This window comes from Larimichthys crocea, chromosome VI (assembly GCF_000972845.2).
Source record: "Larimichthys crocea isolate SSNF chromosome VI, L_crocea_2.0, whole genome shotgun sequence".
Lineage (NCBI taxonomy): Eukaryota > Metazoa > Chordata > Actinopteri > Sciaenidae > Larimichthys > Larimichthys crocea.
This window is the reverse complement of record NC_040016.1, coordinates 8,502,027-8,523,901: the sequence shown is the minus strand read 5'-3', so window position 1 is coordinate 8,523,901 and position 21,875 is coordinate 8,502,027. Positions and strand designations below refer to the sequence as shown.

At 43.2% G+C, this 21,875-nt stretch overlaps 1 protein-coding gene across 5 annotated transcripts in view; it reads right to left on the bottom strand.

The window, feature by feature from the left end:
* The window catches only part of LOC104931964 (zinc finger protein 385A), a 28,727-nt gene extending 9,010 nt beyond the window's left edge, over window positions 1–19,717 (bottom strand). The window contains exons 1-4 of one of the 5 annotated variants that reach the window (XM_027278994.1): window positions 19,223–19,716; window positions 14,674–14,977; window positions 4,697–4,842; window positions 575–685 (exon numbers count right to left, since the gene is read on the bottom strand). In XM_027278994.1, coding sequence (XP_027134795.1) covers window positions 575–685; window positions 4,697–4,842; window positions 14,674–14,683 — 267 coding nt within the window. In that variant the 5' untranslated portion in view covers window positions 14,684–14,977; window positions 19,223–19,716. Of the gene's footprint in view, window positions 1–574; window positions 686–2,277; window positions 2,295–4,696; window positions 4,843–5,080; window positions 5,242–14,673; window positions 15,131–19,222 lie in introns of those variants that run through there. The other 4 variants (XM_019271689.2, XM_019271694.2, XM_019271702.2 and 1 more) reach the window with 4 other exon arrangements.
* Window positions 19,718–21,875: the final 2,158 nt, after the last annotated feature.

Here is a 21,875-nt window from a genome sequence, read left to right as displayed (position 1 = left end):
ACACACTGTTCATTACATTACATTACATTGCATTTAGCAGACGCTTTTATCCAAAGCGACTTACAGAGGAGGACATAAGCTGAGAAAGGTGTAAAGGAGCACAGAGTAGTTGTTAGTTTTGTTAGGCAGGGAAGCATTCTCGAAAGAGAAAGGTTTTTACAAGTTTTTTAAAGGTAGAAAGGGATGTTGCTGTTCTAGTAGCCGTTGGTAGGTCATTCCACCATTTGGGGACGACCACAGAGAAGAGTTTAGAGTGACCTCGCTTTGCGAGAGGCGAGGGTACAACTAGACGGTTTGTATGAGCGGAGCGTAACGCCCTGGTCGGGACGTGAGCCTTTAGTAAGACGCTGAGATAGGCAGGGGCAGATCCTGAGATGGTTCAATGAATTTCTTACACTTGTGCTTCTGTGCTTTTGGTTTTGGAAAGACTATAAAAGACCCTTCATACTCTTTAAATACCATGTTTCAGTCAAACTACTGCCCTGGCTGATTGGACAGTCACTGTTTGGGGGAGGGGTTTAGTGAAAAATCGATTAGTCGGATATTGTCTATAAAACTATTCAAGAATTCTCACCTCTGAGTTGAAACGTATTTGACAGACGTTGCAGGAGATGATTGGCCGCTTTGTCTTCACCATAGGTGGCCCGAAGGTGTGCGTCATCACAGCCTTCTGGACGGGGTCCATCTGAGAAGAGACAACCCAAGAGGTCACATCAAAGATTCAGCAACACAGGAGGAGCTCAGGAGGACGGTGTTTCTGGTTTTTTTTTTCTGCGGCTAAACGCAGTCCAGTGAACACGGATGAGAGAAAAAGGTTTTAAAGAAAAAAGTGCAGGTGAATGACACAGGGAGCTGCTCAAGGGGGAGAAATCTGGGGAGATAAAAAAGAGTGAATTGAAGAGAGAGCGGTGATTGATGTGGACAGGAGGGTGTGTGTTTCCTCGGCAGCAGCTGGTGCTGCTGTCTGTGCCTGAGTTCTTGGGTGACGTTCAAACGCTTTTAATTCATGCTGGTGTTAGAGGAGCCTAATTACAGACTCTCTAACTCCAAAGATTTGTACTCTGTTTGTGCGCTACAACAACCTCTGCTTTTTCCCCAACGAGAGCATCACATAAAACAATCGAGACGTTTTACGTGAAGTACCTTGATAAGATATCAAATGTGTTTTAGAGAAATCTCTGCCTTATAGCTGCTGTGGGAACATTAGGTCCTTGTAGTGGAAAAAAAGAAATCTAATTCTGCTGCAGGGAAATTGAGTTTCGCAATTTAAATAATCAGTACAGAAATGTACTGAAACTGCAACACAGTGAAATCAACCAAATGGAATACAGACAAGTCTGGGTTTACTTTTAAAAGATATGCTGCTGGTACTTACAAAACAACAACTGAGTATTAGATTTATGGACGTCATTGGAAATATGCAAGCAAATTACTTCATCCAGAAATCCATCAGAAAACAGACTGTAATTAAAATATTTAGAGAGATTAAACAGCAGAGAAAAACAATGGAACATCAAACTTTAATTATCTTAAATTAACACTGGGCTAAAAGTACCAACCATTGTCAGATTAGGCACAGATACTGTATATGCCACGTCATTCTCTTGAATGAAATGTTTCCCACCATCATTTCTGTAAACTCGAATGGACTCGTGTGAGCTCTGTGACCCTCTGGCAGGGTTCATCAACCACAGCGCTGGGTGTTGCCCTCATTAGGCAGCCGAAAGTACACTGCGGTTTTTACGCAGCCTCTCATCTCTCCGCGCAGACAGACTGTGAACGTATGCTGCCAAATGAGAGACTGTTTACACTCTGAAGCCCCGAGCACCAAGGGGAAATAGTATAATTGGTCTGAAAGCTTAAACCCTGTTTGATTGCATTGTTGGAAATATTTATAGATTTTAGCCTGCTTTATTTTGCTCCCTGTCTCTTGTTTTGTGCGGAGACCTCCAAATTTGTTCGTTTACATCTGTGCATTTGCTTCCCTGCCGCAACATTGTGCATGGGTAAGGGTTGTTGGGGTTGTTGTGAAAGTGTCATTGTCTGTGTGTTGTCATGTCATGTTGATCTCTCTGTCTGTGTTTCCCATCACTGTGTGTCTGCTGCTGCCATTCTTTCACCACCTGTTCTCATCAGGATGTCTGTCTATACGTGACCTGACTGTTATACCCTCATTAACCTATTAGTCCACTTTCTGTCTCCTCTTTCAATTTCGCCTCCTTCAAACAATCGAGCTTTTGTTGCACCAGAAATCTACACTGTGTGCCACATGTTTACCTCAGTTTAGTTTATTTGCATCTCCATTCTTAAATAATCGAATCTGTTACATGGTGTAAGATATCTTTGATCCCACGTTTTCAAATTTCAGATGTTATAATCCAGTCTTGGTTGATTTGGTGGTGACAGGACATGTTGTTGAACACTGGCGGCAGCAAACACAACTTGAGAGAGATGAAACCACTTTAAAGCAGGGGTCCCCAAACTTTTTTCGGTGCGGGCCATGTCAACTTGCCTTTCAGTGATGTGGGGCCGGGGTCAGTCTATAACCGGAAATGATATCAGTCCCACCAGGATTTCAATGGCCTTTTTTTAAATAGTTGCGGCCTAATTGCCTGATGTTGCATGAGGTTTTCAAAAAAATTGTGGTGCTTTTTACATTTTTGTTGCGATTTTGTTGCGGGAGGAAGTGAAAGTTGCGATAAATTGCGATTCGACAGTCGCGGAGAGGGCGCAGCGAGCACTAAGTCCACGGCTCCGGGAAGTGGCGTAGTCCAGGCAGGAGGGCGCTGTAAAGCTCAAGGTAGGAGCCGTAAGCCACCTTCGCCCCTGAGCCTTTCCAAGCCGACCCAAAGCCGGTCGCGGCGAACCACCGCGGAGGAAGTGCGCCCGCGGAGGCCAGCCAGCGCTGGGGAGAGGTCCCACGAGGGGATGAAAATTAGCTAGTACTGTAAATAGTTTGTAAATAAGGTAGATTTTAATTAGAATGCCAAGCTTAATCATTAAGTGTGGATATTTTATAATAGGAAAATGCAATTTTGAAAAGAGGGATTGTTTGGGATCATTAAGTGGGCCACTCCAATTGTTTAGGCGGGCCGGATGTGTAGTTTGGAGACCCCTGCTTTAAAGAATGGCATACACGTGACATAACCAAGCTCAAAATATGTGGCTCTGGCGGGCCGCCATGTTAGCTATCCTGCCTCGTGATCTAAAAATCGGCAGAGACGTGGATCATGGTGGGCACAGCTACAGCTATAGAGACTAAAACTGTTTTTTTGTACCAGGCTGGCCATCATGTTTATTTCTGCTGTGAAGTTGGACATTTTAACATGGGGACTTATGGACTCAAGCGGCCGCTCGGTGGTTTACAGGTTTTGGCTTCATTTCCCAGCCATGGAGGTTACGACTTGGGGGGAAAAAGAGGAAGACCAACTCCTTTTTCTGTTTACAGTGCACTTAAACTATGGGCTGAGATGATTCATCACTTTAGTTGTTTAATAAAGAAGACTCTTTGACAACTGTTCACCCAGTTAGAGAAGCTGAGGCGATGAGCGTGCAGCATAAAGGAACTTTTACAGACTAGAAATATATTAAATGGGTAGTGCTGAAAGACTATAAATAGCATCAAAACGGCTTTGATATAATGACAAATCTAGCTTTGAAGTAGTATTTCTTTTCCGAACCGACACAGAGACTGATAACGTGTACGTTAGACTTTAGCCTTACAGAAAAATAATTTTCCTCTGGAGAGTTACAAATCAGCCGAGTGGCAGAGGCTCATTCTTTCCCTGAGCCTCGCTGTGCAGCTTATGTCTCAATACGGGAAGGTGAGATCTACAGTATACTCCTGAGAACCTTAAAGTGTCTGAAAATTACCTGTAATCCTGGTGAGTCAGACCTGCACTGAGCTCTCCAGAGAAGCAAATATTTCTACCCGAACTGGAACATAACTATGTTTGAAACAGTAAACACAGTAATCAAGTTTTTCTTTTTGTAGCTTCACCTTTCCCTGTGTCCTTTCAGCATCCAAAGATGAGCAGACTTATCAGTCTTTGAATGAGGACTCCCAGACTTCTGTGTTGTTGTAGACTTGTTTGAATTTTACAGTGCGTACAGAGGGTTATTTGGATTAAGGTGCTCTGGCATTAGTGGCCGTACTCAATGTCCTCACTGAAGCAGGATGAATCATTAACCTGCGGAAGGGTCATTTCGCCTGAGCGCATGAAGATGAGCTAGACGATAATGTGTGTGTATGTGCGCGCTTGTGTGTGTGTGTGTGTGTGCTGTTTGTCGCCACGCTGACCTTCACATGAAACCCAATCTGGAAATGAGAAGGAGCCACAGAAAATGCTGAGTGTAGAGAAAACAGCCTGTGCCTCTTATACAATTGATTAGCTGTAACTCATTTTATTGCAGTAAAACAGTCGCCCCGGGCGTTTTCTCAATTATGCTGAAACTCGCTCTGCTGAATAAAAAGTAAACAGCTGTCACCTTATCATTTTGGATTATACAGTATAAATCCTCAGCACTTCATCACTTGTCTTCGCCCAGGAGGCAACGCTCCAAAAACCGCAGCTGAATACCAGCTCTGTCTCCTGTTAGGTAAAACAAGACGATAACAAATCCCAGACACAATGCGAACGCACGTGTGTGTGTACGCATGCTCGTTTGCAGGTAAGAGCGCCGGTGTAGTACTCACTGTATTAAAGTTGTGGAAGAGGCCGATGCTGGCCGGGTGAGGTGACTCCAGGGGGAACTGGAGAAAGGGCTTCATGTCCAGCGGGGCTGGGATGACAGGCGGGCTCCTGAGGAAGGCAGGGACCGGCCCCGGTCGGTTTACGCTTCCTGTGGTGGATGCAAAAACAGGGAAATTAGAGACAAAAAAAAGGTATCAGAGCCTATGAATAACACAGCTGATCAAGTGTTCCTCTCATAGAGGATAATATTAAATCACTGCAGGTTTATTAGAGACTGGAAACAGGGAGGAAACAGCCTGGTTTGGTGTAACAAAATCCACAGATTGGCACCTCTAAAGATCACTGACATCTGACTGCTATAAACCATCCGATTGCTATATAATTACCGTACAGACATGAGAGTGGTATCGATCTTCTTGTCTAACTCTTTGAGTATTTCTGTCATCACATCAGAATAAGTGGCTGGTGTAGAACAGGTTCTTTCGCCGTTTGAATGAATGCAACGCTCCTCTTTTTCTAAATCTAAACATTCGATCTTCTGCGTCACATTCCCATATTGAGCCCCTCTACCCACCCAAACATCTCCTCTCTCTCTGCTCCTTTCTCAGTAGCTCATCAGCAGCGAATTCCTGCACTTGAGGAGTCTTCTGTGATGGGCAGGAGGGTAAGCTCCTTAAGCCTCACAGCTGGGGTGCTGCAGATATCCGCCTTTTCTCCATTTCTCCCCACTGTCTCGCTCTCTCACCGAGCGCCGAGTTTTTCTATCCCCATTTCATGGTCCCTTATTCTCTCTGCCTGCCTCAGCCTGTACTTCTCCTCACTCTCAGCACCGCTCCTTCTAGATGTTTTGTTCCTCCTCCTCATCTTTTTCTGTTTTGCTCTCTCTCTCTCTTTTTTCCACTTTCTGCTTCTCGTAGTTATTCGTCTCTTTAGCATAAAACCAGCTGAGTGCTTCAGCCTCAATCCGACTACGCGGGCAGAATTTGTATAATCTTTTCTCCTGAGATTATGTGCAATCATCATCCTTTATTGCCACCGCTTTGTGACGACTACTTAACAATTTGGTTACATTTGAAAAGAAGAACTGGTCACTTGTCAGGACGAGGAAGAAGAAAGGGCTATTTTAGGGAACAGCAGAGGAGGCTCCTTTCACTGACAGCAGGGGAGACGTAAAGAATGTGCTGTCAGGATCAGAAATAGATGGAGGGGAAAGTCTCTCCTTCTGGCATTCCTCTTCAGACCATTTCAGTCCTTGGGAGTGTGTGGCAGCTGAAGCTCAGCTGTAGCAATTGTCATTTGTGTCTGTCTGCTTTTGCAAACGGGGAGTTAAACGAGCGAGGGAGGGTGGGAAATAAGATATAGAAGCGGAGGTCATTGGTTTAAATGTCCTTCAGACATGCCATGAATCCCACAGCTCACATGGCGTCCATTATCACCTCTCCCAAAACCAACCACAGCAAGATTTGTGCTGAGTGAAAAACCAGCAGTAATAACACACCTTAGTTCACACCGACATACGAACATGTAGGAATGCGTGAACGCTCAACACCAGATGTCATGAAGGAACAAGTGCGCGCAACAGCAAGATGAAGATTTGGTAAAAAAAAATGTTTTGTTTTATTCCTGTGTTCAAACATTAAAGGGTGGTGATATTCTATATTTATGCTGACCTGAGCTGAAAACATTGTCAGTCCATCTTTCGATATTTTTCGACCTTGCCAACCCGTCGTCCTACTGAGGATGCAAATTTTTTAAAAATGGGCTCAAAATCATTTTTCAGAAACAGCGGGACTATTTTCAGTCGTGGATTAATTCACATTTTCTAAGAATTTATAGCACAGTGAGTAAAACAAACTAGTGGGCATGGTAGTAAAGGTACATGTCACCTTGTACAATGGTGTGGCCCATTGATATGTCTTTTTTTTTGTAATTTTTGGCCTTTTGTTGCCTTTATTTTGGTAGGAATAGTTGACAATAGACAGGAAACTGGGGGAGAGAAAGAGGGAAAAAGGGTAAGGACTCATGAGCTACTGGGCGCCTGCCTTTTGATGTGTTTTTAATAGTTTCTGGGCAACAATCGAGCTCCGTGGCACAGAGGAGTAAGCTTTATCAGGCTTTAGCTACAAAGATACTTGTTATGAGTCTGGTTAGTGAAGCGTATTCCTGACACACTTCTGGTAATAATCTGCAGCTCATTTTACGGCACATTACAAATTAAAGGTCAAAGCACGTCTGCCGTTATATTATCTGCATTTCGCCGTGCAGACGCTCACAATGGAGCGATGTATTCACGACGTTGGCACACATTGTTTCCAGGGTCGTTTTCTGCACCATCCCACATCAGCTCGATGTGGCGTGAGCGTGGCAGCAGCAGCGGCGTCCCCCTGACCTACCCTCCCCCTGAGTGATTTACAATGACATCAGATAAGTGAACGCTACGTCTCTTCAACAGCGACCACGCAGGGAGGGAGCCCATTGATTGGACACATTCTGAGGAGTGTTAAAGTGTTAAAGTGCTGCCAAACTCTATAAATCCAAGCCTCAGCATCTATTGCTCCTTTCTCCTAAACTAAAACGAACAGACAGCGCTGTCTCACCCAGCCCCTCATCTTACTGCCCTTTTTTTTTTTCTAATGCAAATGTTTGGGTGAGAAAAAAGATCAATGGCTGTGTAATAGCTTATTGAATTTTTTTTTCTGTAGATTGTGAGAGAGAGAGAGGTAGTTGAACAGAAATGAAGAGATGCAGAGGTGAGGAGGGGGGCGGCAAAAAAAACAAGACAACCAGAGACAGAATCTTATCGTCACAGTAGATTTCACAAACCCTGTGAGCACACAGGCATGCACACACCAATATGCTGTGACTAAGGCCTCTCAAATTGGCAATTCATTTAGCCAATTTAGGTTTAATGATCACAGAGGTAATGTCAATGTCACTGACGCCGCTGGAGCCTCTCTGTATTCCCCGCCTGCCTCCATCTTTGTGCTCCACCATGAGGACCAGGAGGGAAGGTTGGGGGGGGGACAGGAGACTGAGATGACATGCTGTCTAACAGAATGACTGTCTGATGAGAGGCTGAAGCACTGCAGGGTACCACCAGAAAATATAAATAAATAAATAAATAGAAATAAAAACTCCCCAAAAAAAAATGCAGCTACCTTTAGTTCCAGGGCCCCTCTCCTCCACACTCAAGAGGACCGGCTTGACACATGACGCCAGCTGCCTCACATCTGCATCTAAATGGGCTGCTGTGCACAGAAGGCTCTGAAATGAGCTTCTGTGGCAGATTAGCCAGCCTTCCCCTGACAAAACCCACCCCCCCACACACACACTGTCACTGCAGCACACAGGGACAACTCTGTGGTGGTGGCAGCCGCTCCGTTAACCCGAAAACCACTGGATCCACCGCGCTCTTTGTGTGTCCCCCCCCCAACACACACACATTTTGTGCAAGTTTGGTGGCAGATGACACCGTTAGTATATTGATGATCTGTTCTGTTCAAATGATTTATGACTCCTGTTTCTTGTTTTGTGGCAGGAATGCTGAGCTGCAACATTTCAGCATTAGGCGACATAATAACCAGTTTCCCTCGCTAAATAAATACCTGAAATGATTTGTTTGCGTCAGCTCTCTTTCCATGTTGGTGTAAAATGTAATGCAACTGTGTTCGAGGGTCTAACCTTTGAAGAAACGGAGTGCTAACTTTGTCGTGATTGCAGGAAGGGAGTGTGGGGGGGGTGGATGGCTCTGTCTTAGTGTCGCATACTGCTACTGTGAAGGACTGAGCATGAAATCCAATTTACTGCAGCTCAGCTTACCCTCAAGTCAAAGGCGGCTATTCCAACCTAAGCAGACGACAACACACACACACTCACACAAACCTTTGTAGTCCGAATGAACGATGCTCTGAAAGGAGTAACTTACTGGCTCAACACTGATTAATGTTGTGTTTGTCTGTGTGAGAGATCTGGACAGTGAGGAGAAGGAGGTGGTGAGAAGGAGCACTGAGTGCTGCTGAAGGAGGAGAGCACAGTTGATTTCAGTCTGCACTTTGTTTTAATGATAGATGCTTTGCGCCCCAGTGGCCAGGCTTAAATGCCACCTCAGAGGGAACTCTCAGAAGTCCTCTTTCACTGGAAATGTGTGTGTGTGTGTGTCTGGTTTTATGCAGTGCTCTCGAGATCAGCTAGTCCTTCCGCAGCCCCGCTCTCTGATTTCATGCAGTATTTGTAATTAAATAAGACTTTTATTTCTGCAGATTCTGCACTGCTCTCATTAAAATTAAAATCATCATGCAATGATCGTTGTACATTGCAGTGTTTGGACTTTTCTCTGCTAACAATTTCTCATGAAATATTCTGTCTTGTCTTTCCGTGGTGATTATGACACACCACGAGGAGGTAAAAAAAAACCTCCTGATTGAAGAAACTGGAGATGATGAGTAAAGAGGAGCTCGGTAGGAAATAATGGCAGCGGGGCGGAGTGGATGGAGTCGATTGAGCGAGGAAAAGAGGTCTGGACGAGGAGGGGAGATGATGTGGAAAGGGAAGGAAAGCATTTAGGAGGGGGAGGGAGCCGCATGTTTTGAGGTGAGTCCAAGGTGACCAGAGGAGGTAAAGAGGCATGTTAACCTGCAGGTTAATGCACAGAAGACTGAAGAAAGCTGTTAAACTGCAGCATGTGACACACTGTACTGCACACGTGTCAAAAAAATCTCACGATAACGCTGTCAAAGTGATGAAAGCAGTCCAGGCAGCACAGCTGCTTGTAAGGGTTAACTGTCACATGCAAAATGTCATACGTGCATGAACAATTTTGGGTTATTTTGTTGCCCTCCCCGCAGGTTGTCTACATGTCATGTCTTGTTTCAAGTGTACACACACAAAATCCTGAGACATGGAGTTGGAAATGTGGGTCGTGAGGTCCCTTTTTGTTTGTGTGTTGCTGTCAGTTTGTTTGGTTTCGAGTCAGGGTGCGCACTAATCTGCGTTTTCATCATGTGAGACAAGCTGATTTTTATAAAGATGTTTCCACAGGCTTTGAGTCAAGGGGGCAAGCAAGAATAAAAGCAGCGATATTTTTTGGATTAATTGGATTTCCGGCAGCTGTCTGTGTTTACTTTTGATCGGACTTGATGTGTGTTCGTAGTAGAAGTTAAGATAGACAGGAGAGTGGGGAAAAAATGAAAGAGAGGAGATGACATGTAGCAAAGGGCAACTGACTGAATTCAAACCAGGGACTCAGCCTTTGTCTATGGTACACACACTTTACCAGGTGAGCTCCCAACTTAATAAAACTTTGCCTTGTGTTATTCATGTGAATTTGACTGCCAGTCAATGGGCCACGTGCAGAGATCTTAGTATTGACAAAGACCTCTAGAGGCCACAGTAATAATGATGGGAGCAATGGAAAACGTTGAGGTAGATGGATGGTTCAACAGACCCATAATCATTTCACAACTTTCAAAAGCCCAAACTGAAGCATACACAGTATAGAGAGATGTATATTCATGCCCATTTGCTGCTTTCTGGTAGCTTTGTATGTAATTGTACCTTCATCTACATCTTGTCTTAACTCAACCTTCCCTCTCAGTAGTTTCTGTTCTGGACTTTTTCTTGGAAAGCTGTAGATAGCAGCTTTTTATGTCCCAGTCCACATTGTTCATGTTGTTCTTTTTCCTAAATATCCAAAGCCAGTAGTTATAATAGACAAAAATTAAAGATTACTTGTGCTCACAAAAGATTTGTGCCTTTATGAGATATAGATATAATGTCATAATCCATCTGTTCCTCTGAGTCCTGTGCAGTGAATGTTAACATGCCGGCTCCTGGAGAGATTTGTTTCCAAAAGAGACTCACGGACATCTGCCTATCTGCAGCTCCTCTCAGCTCTTTAGGGAGGTGTTGGAACATCCTGTAGCTGGCTGCCAACTTTCTCTTTCATTACTCTGCAGTCATGATGTAGCACAGTTTGAGGCAAACAGAGAGTACAGCCTTTATGAAACCACACCGGAGCAGAGTAACATTGGTCTGACCATGTCAAAATGACCAGCAGCCCTGCCCCACATTGTTATTCTGTTTGTCAAACCATTTACCCACCTGCCGGGAGCTGGAAGAGCACGCCACTGCAGATACGGACCGACAGAAACCTGAGCATGTAAAGTACTCAAAGCGAGCACACAAGCACACAAAGGCACATGTCACCGAGCACACGTATGCAACAATGGCATCAGACGTACAGAAGCCAGGTGCATGCATATGATTTTATGCACTAAAGAAAAAACCCAAAGGCAAAGAGCATGTTGGATGTTCAAAATAGAACAAAAACAGGATATATGAATTGCATATAGCATGTTGTTTTTTACTGCAGACTAGGAAATTACAGGTTGTATTTTGGGAGCTGATTGGAGCGTGGTTTTATGCTATAGCTTGGTCTTGAAACAACATGCGAAGGGTTATGCAGGGTAAGAGTCAGGCTGCTGGCTCAGCTGTGGTCTGCATAACTTCAGGACGATAAACGGTAAACAACAAAGAGACCCTTGACATCTGATCCTTGAAACCAGTAAACGACACAGGCCTTCTATTTTTATAATCACCAACAAGTCCTCAAAATTAAATGACAAAACAACATATATGAACATTTTATGATAGACATAGTTTGCTATAGAAAATCATAACATATAGTCCTGTCGTCGCTAAGACAAAATATCTCAAAAACCATCGGAGAAGAAAGATCATGGTTTCATGAACTTGGTGACTTTGAACCCACCGTGGGCTGAAATTTGTAGTGTAGGAGGAAAATGTCTGAATAAGTATAAGTAAGGTTTTGGTCAGACATTTATGTTCTCCACTAAAGATGTCGTGACTTGGCCGAAAGTCAGAGTAGACCACACCTTGTTGTGACCAAACATAGCCTGCTATCTTTAACCACTCGCGTGACGTGCGTACTGTAGGTAACTGAAAAGGAGTGGCGGCGGACCAATTCCCCCCAGTTCCACCTGACAGCACCGCCTCTTTCTCTAAAGTTGGGGATGGAGGGGTGCTTTGTGTTTTCAGCACACAGCATTAGGTGAGAGAAAGCCAGCAGTTTCTTGCTGGTGTTTTTTTGCTGTGACATCCCCCCCCCCAGGTTCCCCAGATGCTCAATTGGCTGTCTTCCACTACGGCAAACTACACAGGATAAAGCGAGCAATTGTCTCTCTGTCTCTTTTCTCAACATTCAATCTGTTCCTGACACCGCACCGTCTGTTGGGTTGAACCATTTGAGGACTGATATCATGTAGTCTGATCTCAGCGTCGAGTGGATGGAAAGAACGCGTTAAGAACAATTAAAAGAAGAAATACCCGGTTAAGATGAAGGAAGAACCGATTAATGGTTGATGTTGACCGTTGGCAGTCCAAGTCACGTGGTTTGTCCACCACAAGCTCCTCCATAAAACGTTTTGGGTTGCCAATAAAAGTCACATTCTTTACTTTACACATGAGAGTCATAATTCACCAGATCACCTGAGGTCTGTGTCACGTAAACATTAAACATAAGTCGTTTTAGGCATTTAAATAGGCAACAAATTTCTTCTGGGGTCAGACTGTATATATGCTGTAAGTACAGACCTTCACACCACCTTTGTTTAAACGTCTCCTCTTTGCTTACCGGGGCTGGTTTTGTTCAGTACAATTGTTTCAGACTTCACAGACGTACGAAGAGCACGTCATTTTGTCAAACACACAGAGTGACAGGCACATTTCTCCGTATTAAATGTCAATACTTGTCGTCCCTCGCTGCAATGCCTCGATTTAAAGGTCATGCTGTTGTTTATTGCGGACAACGTGCACCTGTGAATCTTTTGGAGGACATTGATGAGTGGTGATTGTGTGTGTGTGTGTGTGTGTGTTCTGGCTGTATGCACACACACACACACACACGCACACACATTTATGGATTATTTCATGCTGGTTGAGTGAACAGTGATGCAAGGCATCTGTGTTTTTTCATAGTGCTGAGTGAGGACTTTGCGTCAGACTAGAAGAAGCCTTGGCCCATATTTTTTTTAAATAAATAAAGACCTCAAACGTCTGAGCCTGAAATATTCATCATTAAAATCACACGAGGTACTAAACTGCATCCTGCACTGCCCTGCATGGAGGTGGATGAGGCAGCTTTATCGCAGTGTGGTCATACTCCACTGCTGATTGTGTCAACATGTTTGAATGTTGCCTTTCGTTCAAATAAATGCAGTATTTAGATGGCGGTGGCGGTGGATGGAGCCGCTTGTGGTGATGAACAAACAGAGAGGAGAGGAGTGCTTCCCACTGTGCTTGTCCATCAATCTTTTCTTGTCAACTGTCATCGCCTTTCATGGAAACTATTTTGGTCTCAGCACTTACATCTCTATCTCAGTAAAAGGAAACTAATACAGTATATAAAACTATCTATCACCCGGTGTTGTTGTGATCTTGTGTCAGTGTGTTTAGTGTCTTATGCACACAGTTTTAAAGCACAGAGTTAAAGCTTCAGCTCCGGGGAGGGATTACCACAAGCTCAAACTCACTCTTAGATCTCAGGGAGACTCGAGCAGGGGCAAGAGCGAGCAAACAAAAATAAAGTAGTCAAATATTTAGTCAACACACATGTACATGGAACAAGGTCATTGCGGTTATTAAAATTTAAGCCTAAAAGTAAGCATTAATATTGGAGAAAAGCCAAGATAAAATGTTGAAACAGAGCATGTAAAAACAAAAGGGTGAAGTCTGAAGTCTACTGTATACGACTGCGCCACATTGATGAGAAGAAACAGCATTTTTAGTCTTTAAAAAAGATCCGGCAACAATGTCTCCTTGTTTGTTTCATTTAATAAAACTGAACAACAGCAGCTACTTCTGTAATATCCTGCAGTAATAAACATCACCATAATTAAACTGGATACCATAAAAGCTTTTTAACAAAACATAATTAGCATATAAATATATGTAAATCAGTGTGTCCGTCCTTTATAATCTATTTTATTTGAATAGGTTTGGTAAGGAGCCTTTTGAGCGTTTTAACTCTTGCAGATTTCTGTCCTCTTCTGTCTTATCTTGTGTATTGTAAACGTGCAAATAGGACACAAAAATCTGACAGGCAGTCATGTGCAGATGCGTGTGCGCATGTCTCCCTCGTCCCTTGAGTAGATACAGCGTGTTGGAGCCATGTATGAAAACTGAGTGAATGACAGACAGAGTAGAGGAAGTAGACTGATTAGGAAACTAGTCTTGTACAAAATGAACAAATGAGCTGAGAGGTTTCTGATTTGCTGATTCTTCCTGATTCTGCTTCATAATGAAGCTTGTTGACGAGGCGCCCGATTGCATCGATGAATGACGTGGAGTCTTGCATCCTGTCAGCGGTGACTGCGCTCGTATTTTAGGCAGCGAGAAACTGAGATGACTGATCCTATAACGCACCAAAGTTACACTATAATCAAGAAGTGCCTTGACTGAGGGTTAGGTTAGAGCACATAAAATGAAATATAACCTCCTCCTCTTCCAATTTTCCTAAATTGTCTAAATAATTGAATCTGACGCTGATCTTTATCTTCATCTTTTGGCATTTTCTGTCCTCCTGTGTGAGAGTCTCAGACATTGTCAGAGGGATAATCTCTGTCTCTTCTTCTAAGAAAAGCAAAATATCAGAATCATAGTGAATGACTGCACGATTCATGAGCACACAAATGTTTTAGCTCACATGATCCTTGAAGGTTTTTCCAAAGAGAGCACCCCTTCCATTATGCACCGGTTGTTTTTTTTCTAATCATGACTACACAAAAAAAAAGTGAACAGATTATCTGAGAACCATCTAAGTCAGAGACAGTGGCACATACAGCCAAAAACTTTATGCCAGAGGGGAGCGATCACCTTGACAGAGGAGGAATGTAACTGTAAAGAAACAAATCAATCGGATCAATAGAAGCAAAGAGAGAAAATCTTTCTCTTGCTGTCTTACCCAAGATCATCCTGTATCCTTCCACTGTCAACTTCTCTTTCCCACGTTATCTTCTTGCTCGACACTTCTCTCCCTCGATCGGCTACTGGCGTGACTCAAGCCTCAAGTGCCTCAACTCTTCTGGCTCTTAAAAGTCAATGTGGAAAAGACGTCCGGGCATCACAACCTTCACTTTGCATCCCTACGATGTGTCTCCTCGCCTGCTCGCCTTGTCCACATGAGATGTTTCTCCTTCAGATCTCAGCACACGTCTCTTGTTCAGGGGCCAGCTGTTGCCAGAGGAGGAGCACAACAGCAGCTCTGACTGCAACACAACATGCACTCAGTCTGCTGCAAAGGAAGCCTGTAATTTATTCACTGTTATATATTCACACCAGCAGGAGGAACACCAGAGAATACAGCTGAGATGGAGCCCTGCCTCACTGTAGGAACCTCTGCACCACAGCATGCCTCTCTCTCTCTCCCTCTCTCTCATTCACTCTCGCTCTCTCTTTCTCACTCTCTCTCATATTTTGGGGTTGGGTATAACCTAAAGGCACCTTGCATTTCTGAGCTGTGATTGGCTGGATGCTCCGGCCAATGAGAGCAGCCGGTGCTGAGCGTTTTCTCGGGGTGTTTGAATCAGGAGGCAGAGTGATAATGCTGCTGTCGGTTCTGCTCTGCCTTTCTCTCTGTCACCCTTTCTCCGCTGTTTACTATTGACGTTTTTTTTTCTCCCTCCCTGTCTCACTCCATACTCCGCCTCGTGCTTCATACCGACCGCATCTGAAACATGTCTTCAGTGCGTTAATGTCTCACACAACATCCTCTCCCTGCGTATGAGGCAAGAAATCTGCTCTGGTCACCCTCTCTGCCCGAGTGTTAGGCTGTTAACTCAAAGAGCAGTGGTACATTTTGAAAATGCTGACCGAGTTCACGCTGTATTTGCCTTCCCAGACAAGTGTGTTGAAGAGAAAAATCAGACACAGAGGTGGAGATGGAGACTGACAGCTCAAGACTCTCCTTGAAGCGTTGGAGGGAGAGAGGGGAGGACAGATTGAGGTTAATGCAGACTTTCTGGGAATGAAAGTATAATGTGTTGGAGAGCAGGATGAAGGAGGATGCTGACAGATGTTTGACATGCCGAGAGTGACGAATGAGCTCCAAAAACTAAGCCCACCGCATGTACGTCTGAACTATTTACCAGAATGACATATTCAAAGTGGAACCCTGCACTAATGTGTATGAAAGACTTCATCAAAGTCTTTCCCGGTCACATGACCTCCAGCTCTATGAATTATGAAGTGATCTTCTACGTAATGTAAATAGTATGTTATCATAACAACGAATACATACTGTAAATCAGCCTGTGTGTGTGTGTTCAAGCTTGTGTGAACCTAGGACAGGGTGTGTGTGTGTGTGTGTGTGTGTGAGATAAGGTTTCCTCATTAGTTGAGTCGGGCTGAATAATGCAGGCAGGTGTATTGTTGTGGCCAATGGGCCAGGTGCTAATGTGGCTGTCTGAGGGTGAAGGGGCAGACACAGCATGACTTTAATGGATGTCACCATGGGAAACTGAAACCAAACCGCCGGGCTCGGGTGACACACCATCCTGCATGTGTGTATGTGTGTCTCTCGGGGGGTGGGGTGCATGATAAGACTTTAAGTTGCTCACTTGTTAAAACACTTTGCTGCTTCTCAGAGAGGAAAAAAAGGTTGATAGAATACAGCACACGTAATTAGTGACATTGAAAGAATAAGCTGAAATGAGTTTTACCATTCAAATATATGCAAAACCACAACATCATGCCTTTATACATGCAGGAGGAGAAGTTATTAGTATTGTTTTTATGGTTAAATGTTAGACTGCCACCTATTTGTGTAACAGTACATTCAAATCTGTAAGGTCAAACAGGCTAAAGTCAGAAAATAATGACTTTAATTATGAATATTAATAAATTTACTGGGCTCCTTTTTGCAGTTAAACAAAGTGGATAATATACTTAATTTTAGCACCATGCACAGTTCAGTATATGATCTAAACATCCGTGTGCAGGGTGAGGCAGAGTTGTATTGGTTATTATTAGATTAAAAAAAGTATTTTATTTATATTAGTGTAAGATTATTGATTGAGTGTGAAGATTTGATTGTATAGATTACCTTATTTTGCTCAGGTTTAGTGAGAGAATGAGAATATACATATTATATATAATTATAAGTGACGTGATGTATCACATTGTTGGTCGGTTGTCCTTCTGTTGAAATGGACGTTAAAGTATTCATGTAACAGAGAAGAAGCTGTGCGTTTGCTTGAGCCACAGCACAAAAAACGAATTTAATTCAGGAAAAGTCAAGTTTATAATTAATGCTAAGAGTAACTGGTGTTATATTAGGTTTTATAGGCCCACTTACTAATTTTTTCAAGTGGTTTCTACCTCATCTCTAAAAAGGAAAACTGTGTTTTTTGTAAAGAGTCTAAATATTTTAGTTTCACTTTATTGGGTATATCGTTGAAACTCATTTAGCTTTTAGTTAAGTTAAGTAGTTTAGTTTTGGACTAGGCTCTTATGGTTTAATACACGCGGTGTGATATTTCAAAGTGAAGCATACAATAGTCTAGTTTGATAATTGAACAACAATTTATTCATCAATTCAATTCCCTCTTAAATATTTGCAGAGGGAATCTGTGGTTTTGGAATATAGACTCTGCCTGTGAAGCATAAAAATTCAAATGTTCTTTTTTGGAAAGCGTTTTAATGTGTGCTGATGCTCTCCGGTGAGTCACAGTGAGTCACAGAGGATATGAAGCAGGGGTGGCATTACATTCCTCTTGTTACACAAAAGTATACCTTTCCTTTCTCTTGCACAGAAAAGTATCCCCAAAATATACAGATATAATGGTTGACGTTTATATCCGCATTGTAAGTAGCGTGCGTGTGTGTGTGGTGAGTGTAACTTCAACCACCCTATCATTCTCTCATCTCCCCCCAGGAGGCCATAACTGTGTCAACAGGCTTGTTGAGCTCTAATTTTAGCCCTGATCGTTAGTGAGTTCCTGCCAACATTTAATTAAGTCTTCATTTGATGTGTAAGACTGATGAAACGGCCTTAAGCGTGTGTTAAATCGGCCACTTACAGGTTAAAGTGGTCAAACAGAAAAACACGAAACACTCAACTTTAAGCACTTCTTGAGAAAACTTTAACAATATTATGCCGTAACTCCATGTTGTGTTTTTTTTAAGTGTTTTTTAAAGTGGTTTTACTACTGCTGTTTTGTTTTGTGGTCAGAGAGTCCATTTACAGACTGAAGTTAAGGGTCCAAGCACGCTAACTAAAAAGCAGCCAGCTGTGTTTGGCTATAAATCTATCTGACAGAGTGGCGGCAGTGCAGGCTCAGAGCAGTGCAGGCTGTTTACTGAACCTCAGAGGTTAAAATAGGTGACTGGGAATGACGAGCTTGAACTTTACATAAATACACACGCACGTAAATACACACACTGTACTAAACACATGTCTCCGTGCAGTGAAGAGGTAAGTAGTTCACCGACACTTGTGCTGTACGTAACAGTGAGCTTTTTTTAGCAAGGGACTGGTCATGATTTAACACGAACTCTCTATGAATATCTATTTAACGAGACACTTCTCTTACTGATATGTAACCTACTGTTACAAAGTTTATAAGCTCATAGTTTTTGTTGACACTGTCGGAGAAGCAATAATTCTTCTTTATGTCCTTTATTGAGGTTACTTAATGGGTGCTGTTGTTGCTGTGCATTATATCGAAAGGTGTTTTTTAATATGATGGCTGAAATATTAGAAACACACCTCTCAATGTAAATATTTAATATTTAAATTAATACTTTTATGGCAGTGTCAACAAAAACTGACAGCAGATAATCTTAGAAAAGTTATAAAACATGTCAAATAACTTCAAACTAATCAACGTGCAGAAATCAGAAATTGTGTTTATGTTGACACTGCCACACAAGGAGTACCCACATACTGCACTCACACTTTAATCTCATAAGCAACCTGTCAACTAACTTCTTCAGCGTCTTCCTCAGATAACATTTCTTTCTTGTTATTGATTTTTTCATTTCCAGCATCCATCCTGAGGTTTTGTGGACGTGCACGCAGCTACTCTAATGATCAGAAAACGTCCTTGCACTTTATCACACGTTTGCTCATTATTTCTCCAAACTCCTCTGTCTTATTATGATGCTAAAGACGGAACAGTGTGGTCAGGAATTTGCCCTCTTTATTTAAGCATGAACTTTCTACCTTCTTCTGTGACTGATTTATGCATGTGAAAGGTTTGGAGTCAGACCAGGTCAAAGTCTTATGAGTGTTGATGTTTGTTAGAGACTGCCCTAACTTCCATCAAAGAGAGAAAACCTTCAAAGACTCATGTAAGACTGTTACTCGCCTTTTATTTCTGCTCACATTATTGCAATAATGAGGGGGATTCTGGCTTATCTGCCTCTCTTGCTCATTTAAGCTGATCAAAGGAGGAATGCTCAAAGTTGTGGGGGGGGGTTTCACACTGCTCAGTAGTCGACGCTGATCTTACCTGAGCACCACATTGGTCTCCTCTGTTCTTCACGAGAATCGAAGTGATCCAGATCCTTCGACCAGTAGAGAATCCAAATGTCAGCCTGTCAGCCAGCATAAAGTAATACACACAGAGGTCCCCTTTGAGGTGGAATAAATAAAAGTACGCTCACGTTACTGTGAAGAGATAAATAAAGTAGCACGGAGTGCAGACATGAGCGCAGACCTCACGCCAGTCAGCTGTGGAGTGGAGAGGGAAATGCTCGGCACAGGCAGCCACATGCCCACACTGTAGCTGCATCAAACAGCAGGCGGCTTGATGTTCAGCGTCTTCATCCTCCTCAGAGGCTCCCTCTTTATCATACACTTTTCAGATTCCTCTTAATCCCTCTCTGTGTGCTTCTTTGCATTTTCTCTGTGTTGTCCCTTCATGCCGTCAGCTCTTTCTCGGGCAGCGTAGGAAACAAGTGCATGAGATTCCAGTGGCTAATTCTGCTTCTTAGGACGAGGAGGGGGGGTGAGGAACCTAATATGTGAGGACAACTGTGGAAGGAGGGATATACAGGCAGGGAGAGTGTGTGTGAGGAAAAGGAGGGGCAGGCCAGAGAGGAGGGGGATTCAACAACGGATGGCAGATCAGAGGAAACAATGATTGGAGTGTGTGTGTTGCTGAGGAGGAGGAGGGTGGCAAGTCATGGAAACTTGAGAGACATGAAGGAGAAGAAGAAAATGCTGACATGGTGAAGGAAAGGGAAGAATTGTTGAAACAAATAGCTTCCAGGCAGATACGTTGTGTCTTTTTTTTTGGTTTGATTTGCAGAGATTACTACTGTTACTATATCTCAGATATATGAAACATTTCCTGTGGGGCCACCATGTGAACGTGACCTTGCTGATGGGGAAGGAACCAGGGCCCCTGAGGGAGATGTGTATATATATATGTATATATACACCTATACCTATATCACCTCTACACATAGTGATGGTTCAGGCTTGATTGACCCAGGGGGCTCCTGAGGCAGCAGACAGGTACCAGGAGGTTAGAAATGCTGCAGCTTTGGTAGTCGCAGATGTAAAGACCCGGGTGTAGGAGGAGTTTGGGGAAGCCATGGACAAGGACTTTCTGGCAAATCATCCTGATGACTCAGGAAGGGAAAGCTGGGCTTTGCTCTGTGTTCAGCTGGAGTGAAGAACTGCTGACCTGGACCGGGGATGTTGTCGAGCACTTTGAGGATATCCTATGGAGGAGGAGACAGAGTCTGAAGGCTCGTGGGAAGCCTTGACCATATTTCTCGCTGATTTCTGAGGAGAGGGACGGCAGGTGTGGATGAGATTCATCTGAGAAGGCTTTGGCCTTTTTCAATGTAACATGCAGGAAAGTAATAGTACCTGTGGAGTGGCAGACTAGTATGGTGGTTCCCATTTTTAAAAAGGTTTGTTCAAGAATGCTAGAAAGGACGCTCCGACTGATTGTCTCTGATTGTCGAGCTCAAATTCAGGAGGTGCAATGTGGATTTGGTCCTAACCATGGAGGAATAGTGGATGAGTGACCTTCAGCATGCAGTGGGCCAGTTTGCAGCAGTGTGAAGCAGATGAGAGTCAGCACCTCTGAGGTCTGAGTCCATGTTTCTCTGCTGAGAAACGGTGGGATGCTCCCTGCAGGTTGGGAGTGAGTTGCTGCCCCAAGCAAAGGAATTCAAGTATCTCACATTTTTCCTCATTTCAGGCCTATGGCCATTTTTTATACTTAAAAGACAGAATGCTCCTTTAAACGCAACCATATAATTTCAAAATACTAGTGCATGGTTTGAATTGAGAAACTCAAAGTCTGTCTTTTTCTGGAGAGGTGCACCCAATTCTAATTTGTCTAATTATGGCGTTGGCAATGTGATGACATTGCAGACAGGAATCCTCCCACAAAGGGAGGCGACTCCACCAGGGCCCACAATATTCTTCTGGTCGGTGTCCAAGAAAGGAAACATAGTCACCCTCCCGCGCTGAAACAGTGTTGTCCTTGTCCTGGGTGGAGACAATCACTCGCTGCATGCTGATACTGTATGCTAATAAATAAAGGAGTACCTATTTAGTGTTCTAAGCAGGCGGGATGACATGCGCATTACAACTGATGTGACTTGCAAAAAAAAAATAAAAATCTCAAAACAGTGTGCTGAAAAACACAAAAATGCTGCACAGCGTTAGGTGATAATTATCTGTTCATTTGTCTCTGCGAGTGACCCCCTTTCACATTACACAAATATATCCGAGTCCAGTTAATGCGGCTTTAAATTACATATACCATGATCCAGGATTTTATATTGCCAGCTGCTTGTATTGCCAACTCTTAATAGACACTCGCGAAGTCCTTTCATTTTACATTTCCCTTTTTTTATTGCTTCTAATAGGATGCTTTCCTCCAGACATTAATCAGACGGTTAAACAGATTTTTTACACTCTTGTTAATTTAGAAAACTCTCTTTAATCAGGTTACAGTAATTGGAGTGTAGTGTGAATAGAAACGCACTGATTGTCCCATATATTCCCAACTCTTTTTATCCACTTTAGAAGCTGTAAGAGGACAACGGCCTCCTGCTGCAGTTGCTTTTTTTTTTCTCCCACAGTACAAAACGACAAACATCAGGAGGTAACTTTTACAGTAGGTGGCATTTAAAATG